The following is a 6,000-nucleotide window of genomic DNA, read 5'->3' as shown; positions in this document are numbered from 1 at the left end:
CCCGCATGGGGTAGTCTCTGGATAGTCCATCCTTTCATCTTAGCTCTAAATTTTGTCTCTGTACCTATCTCCTTTCATGGGTAGTTTCAGACACTCTTACTAAGTTGTCTAGGCCCAAAGCCCTCTGTAACAAAGGAAAGTCTTGAACTTTTGAATCTTTTGCCTCAATCTCCCAAGTAGCTGGTGTGATAAGACTTGGTCTATGAGGCCCAGATTACTTTATATATATTGCCTTACATAATTTCTCAAGCTGTTAGTACAGTTTATTTATATGAACTAATACTGAAATAATTTTGAACAACAGAACGATTTTTTAATGGTTCTAAGTGTTTAAATATTAGACTATAAATATAAAAATACACATAGTCTCTGTTACTTTTCAGTTCCAAGTTAGATGCTAAAACCAATAAAAAGTTGTACATTTTCTGAGTAGTCATCGAATCGCAAGTGTTAGCCTGACCTGACAGTGTGGTTGTCTGTAGCTGTCAGCTTAGTAAATGCTGCCCCCTAGCAAGAGCCAGCAAGAACTGGCAAGTGCTCGCTAGAGCTCTGCACTGTAGAGTGCTGGACAAACAGCAGCAGCTGGCTCCTAAGGGTTTCACTACACTGTTGATTATCTGAAAACGATAGCTGTTTCTTCTTTGAAATCAGAGATATGGCACCTATTTATAAATCTGTATTTTCTTAAAATATTAATGATCTCATTAGAACTATGCTGTGTTTATTTTAGCCACATAGGAATTATTGTATCATTACCAATAAGTTATTTGTAATTGTATTTAAAAACACAAGAGTAACAAGACAACACAGGAACAACGGGATTTCTTTGTAATTCTAAGGTTGCCTTGTGAGCAGCTAAACTGAGAACAGATGCACCTGGGTAGGAACTTCCTTGTGCCCTGACACAGGGCTGAAGCAGGAAGTGTGGAGGAGACAGAAAAGAGAATGCCAGGGGTTCTCATTAACTCTAAGAACATACAGTGACCCTGAGTTATGGATAGTTGTGAAAAACTATATTCTCTTTTCTTTTACTTGCCCACCAGCAGTATGAGGGTACATTAGATCAGAAACATTACAGATGTGGGGATTCACTGAGGATTTACTGAATAGCTATTGTTGAATATTCAAACTATAAATGATTCTTTTAAACAAAAGTTACTAAAGTATTCGTTTTGTCCTTCCTGGTCAGAATAAACCTTTGGTTTATAAGGTCTGCACTTTCTACAAGACAGAAACCAAGCTTTCCTAGGAAATAATGCTAGGACGGTCTCTGTATTCAGAATTATTGGGGAGTAAAGTCAGGCTCAACACAGACACACACACACCCTTCAGGACTGTAGATATTCCACAACAGGAATCTTACTTTGTTGCGATCTAAATACAGTATTTTCCTAGGTTTTTTTTCTGCAAAATATTTTGGTATAAAATCAAAACCCTATTGTCTTTGGGTTAAAATCTAAAACTTCTTACAAAACAAAACAAAAACAAAGAAGAAACTAAAAAACAAAGATGTCTAAGCAGTCCCTAGGTACTTCCCAATTACATATATAAACCCAGCCAAGGATGAAAGCAAAAGCTTCTAAGAGGGAGAGAATAGGGTAAGCTTGTTTCCCCACCTGAGGTGATATGACATGGCTGGCCACTGTACCCCTGAATTTGTTAGTGTTATCTTCAGCTCAGATGGTAGGGTCAAAAGGATACCAACTACTGAGAGAGTCAGCATCATTTCTCTTAATGGCCACCTGACTACTGTTCATAGGAAGCAAGCTGAATGTTATTCTGAACATTTTAGAAAAAAACCTGCTCTCTTAAGAATGAGGAAGCACAATTTGCTATTTTCATTTTTGAGTTCCTAGAACATTTCCAGAAGCAGAAATGCATCAAGAAAGAATGATAACAATCACTCTGGCCCCAACCTCTCCAATTACGCATTACTTACTCTATTTATATGTAAATCACATAACTGCCCTGACTTCTATCATCCAGGCATCACATCAGTGCACAATATCCCAAGCCCCTTAAGCTTCAGCACTGCTTGGTGCCCAGAGTTCTGGGACCCACAGCAAATGGAAGGGAGCCAGAAATCACAATCTCCCCTGCAACAGGAGCCCGCATTTCAAAGATGGGGGATTATGAAGGCTTGCTTTGATAGGATTAGGTCTTGAGTGGGAACTCAGTTTGGGATCTGATTATCACTGACCCACTCTTTGTTTGAATGAATCCTAGCTCACAGTATTATAAGAGGCACAGTCACAATCTTCTCAAAGGTAATTTTAAAGGAAGAACATGGAAGTAACAATTGAAGGGGACAGTAAGAGAAGGCTCGCACACACGCTGGTGAAGTGCACCTAAGAAGTATGAGACCAAGGATGTGAGAAGGCCCACACCCTCTCTGCCCACAGCTACTCACTGTCAAGGTCTACAAGAGCGTTTTTGTTCTTTAAAAGAGACAATTTATTTATCCAAAAAATTAAATTACATATCTGTGTTTACATTAGTTTTTCCTTCCCTCCAACTTCTCCTACTCCTACCCTCCCCCTCCCAAGCTCATGGCCTCTTCTTTCAATGATTATTGCTACATATGTACTTATGAATTAATATATAAACAGCAAACTGCTGAATCCATTCATTGTTGTTATGCTTTTAAGGTTGACCAACACCATACTGGATAACCAACCAGGGGCTCGGCAATGGGGAAGACTCATTTATCTTCTCTCAGAAGTCACTATTTTGCCTGTAGCTCTTCAAGTTGTTTCTAAAATCACACAGCTAATTATTTAGTAAAAAGCTTCATCTTTTGCTTACTTCCCATGGCAAGGAACAGTTGTAGATGGGACTTTTCTACGGGTTAAGATATAGTCACATTTACACTCAGTTTCTTTTTGCAGCCAGATTTTCAGAGAAATCATTACCTAAATGGCATGAAAACAGATGTAGGCTAAGTCTCCAGAAATGCGTGGAGAGGCATGACTAGAGGGTCACTATCAACATCAGCGGGGTGTTAGGGATGTCAGTTTGTCCTGAACTGTATGCTACTTCAAAGGGTACCATTCTATCAAAAAAATAAATAAAATCAGGTCAAGGTTTTCACCTTTAGTGAACAATTTAATAAAACACTTTTTTTTTTCTAGTAAGCTGACCATGTCCCCCACACAAAGGATTTAGATAGCACAAACAGGACTTGATGAGTTTAGAGACAAGAGAGGAAGTGGCCAAGACTGCTCCCACAACGTTGGATGGTTAGGGAGGGAGGCTTGAATCTGGTAGGAGAGGGAGAGGGGTAAATATAATCAAAACACACTGCATGAAAGTTTGAAGAATTAATATATTTTTTAAATCCGCTTTTAAATGTGTTTTAAACGACAAATAATTAATAGTGAACACGTGAAGGAACATGAAACCTTCTTTTATGTGAGGACATTGAAAATAACCACACAAACACAAAGCTTTAATTGCAACTTGTGCAGCCATCTTATGACCAATAATTTAAAATTGCCACTTTTTTATTCTGTCATTTCTGCTCAACCTTGCCACTTCTAACTCACACTCTGCAGTGCACCAGGCACACCTATGTCAGGGATGAAGCCAATAAATGCACCAGGTATACTCACATCAGGAATGAAGCCAATCTCGTTGAGGTGATTACTCAGCTCTGGATCATGGAAGGCGATCATCTGGGAGAAGACAGTCAGGTACTCTGAAAGGACAACAATGCTCAAGACAACCACTGTCTCCAACCGTCTCGTCTCAAAGCCTTAAGTAAGTGAACCACAGCTTACGCTGGGTGAGAGTCTAACCTGCTCCACAGAGCAAGGTATGTTAACATAATTTTCCATTCTGTAACTGCTTGAATCACAGTGCTAAGTATTTAAACAAATACACCAATAAACAATATCACAGTTTACTTTCAGAGCTATCTGTTATTTCTTGAGTCAGAAATTAAGCACAGGATAACTGATATTTTCCAACCAAAGTATACAAACACATTTGCTCTAGTAATAGTAAATATGTTTCTCATTAATAGAATGTTTAGAAGGTGGAACAGGCCTATAAGTGAGGAACAGTATAAGCTAAGCAGTCACAGGAGAGTAACTGTGCCTGAAACTGCTTTCTATATACAAGTTTCCGCATCTTTTCTAGTTGTAATTTTTTTCCTATGTATAATTCTGTTTGGCATATGTAGAAATATGAACTTAGTTAACAAGAATTAATAGAAAGTAAGTAAATGGTAGGCAATTGAAAATAATCTTCTGTTGGGACCGAGAGCTGGCCTGGTGTGTAAACACCTGCTGCTGCAAGCACGAGGAGCTGAGTTCAGATCCCCAGCACCCACTCAGAGCTGGACATCTGTAATCTGAGACAAGAGCCAGGCAGATTCCAGGGGGCTGCTAGGGGGCTGCTCAGTGAGAGACCCTGCTGCAAAAGATAAAGTGGAGAGTGATTTAGAAGACACCTAACTTCACCTTCCAGTATCCACATACATAGGCATCAAGTACCTGCACACACACCCACACCCACACACACACACACACACATGTGCACACACACACAGTAGAGGGTAAAAGTCCATGTGCACACAGATAAGCACTGGAGAAGCCAGGAAAGTTAAACACTCAGGCTTATCTCTTCAAAGGAAGCACATGTTTACCTGTCTCCTTTCCTGAACACTGGGAAGGGTAGTTTATAGCCTGGTGATCCTTTGCTATCTGTGGGGTCAGGCTTCACTGGAATCCCCCAGAATATTGTTTGTTTATCCAAGACTTTTACCCTAAATCTTGAGCATGGCTTCTTGGTCCACAGAACCGTCCTTATGGGAAGTGTCACCTGTATTTTACAACAGACTAAGTAACTTCTGTTGTCTCAGGCCTGGCCAATCCTGACTCCCATCAGCACCTTGCTTACTTGAGTCAAGCTTCCTAGTCCTTATCTTCAACACTGTTTCTGAGTCAACAGAACCCATCTTTATGGAGAAACACATATCTACTTTGTAAAAGTTTCAATGTAAACATGTCTTAAGCTTTGTTGAACACAAGGGACAAAGTTAATTGTCACCAGAAAACTTTTTTTTTTCAAAATTGTGCCATCAGACTGCTTGTTTAAGCTGGTGATGGCTATCTACAATGAGCTGAACTGGATTCCACTCTTGTCTCTGCAGACTGTTTCACTGTTGGCTGCAGAGCTTGTAGGGACACACACACACACACACACACACAAACACATACACACACATACACACACACACACACACACACACGCACGCCCATCTTTTGTTTATTCTAACTCTATTACAAGTTGTATGGTTCAATATGAAGAATATATTCTCACTTTCCCCACTGTTTCAACAGGTTACTATTTGTGCCAATTTATTGATTACATACTAATGAACCTAAATAAGACTGTGTGGTAGCATGTGTTCTAAATCAATAGCTTTGTTTGTTTGTTAAAACAGAACTGAACACCAAAATTAAAAGGCTGTAACCTCAGCCCTTTGTGAGGAGAGGGAGGAGGACTGTAGCATCTACCACAGCCTGGACGACAAGGCAAAGCTAAGCAAAGCACAGCAAGACAAATGAGCTGTTTCTCTTTTGAAATTGAAATTAAAAAATAGAAATTAAAAACTTTCTTTTGATAATCTAAATTTTCTCTGACAAAATAACTGATTTTTAAATGACTTATTTGGTGAAATAGCTCTAAAAGTAATGTTCCCTTGCTTTATCAGTTTATGTAAGTATCTGTGTTATTTCAAGAAATAGTAGTAAGTAAAAGTAACCTATTACTTTTTCTCAACTAATGCTATTCCTAATTATCCCTTGCATTTTACAGTTACTTGCTTATAAATACTATGTGTACTTTGTTTGTTTGTTTGTTTTTTGTTTTGTTTTGTTTTTGGTTGTGGTTGTGGTTTTGTTTTTTTTTTTTTTTTTTGGAGACAGGGTTTCTCTGTGTAGTCCTGGCTGTCCTGGAACTCACTTTGTAGACCAGGCTGGACTCGAACTCAGA

General features: G+C 39.0%; 1 protein-coding gene across 2 annotated transcripts in view; it reads right to left on the bottom strand.

Moving 5' to 3' along the window:
* Positions 1 to 6,000, bottom strand: part of Tbck (TBC1 domain containing kinase) — a 148,640-nt gene that overhangs the window by 83,361 nt on the left and 59,279 nt on the right. For both annotated transcript variants that reach the window (XM_029537455.1, XM_021195648.2), the window contains exon 20: positions 3,612 to 3,697. In XM_029537455.1, the coding sequence (XP_029393315.1) occupies positions 3,612 to 3,697 (86 nt within the window). The remainder of the gene's footprint in view (positions 1 to 3,611; positions 3,698 to 6,000) is intronic.

Source organism: Mus pahari, chromosome 4 (assembly GCF_900095145.1).
Source record: "Mus pahari chromosome 4, PAHARI_EIJ_v1.1, whole genome shotgun sequence".
NCBI lineage: Eukaryota > Metazoa > Chordata > Mammalia > Rodentia > Muridae > Mus > Mus pahari.
Note: the sequence above shows the minus strand (reverse complement) of the source record. Positions and strands in the feature narration are given on the sequence as shown.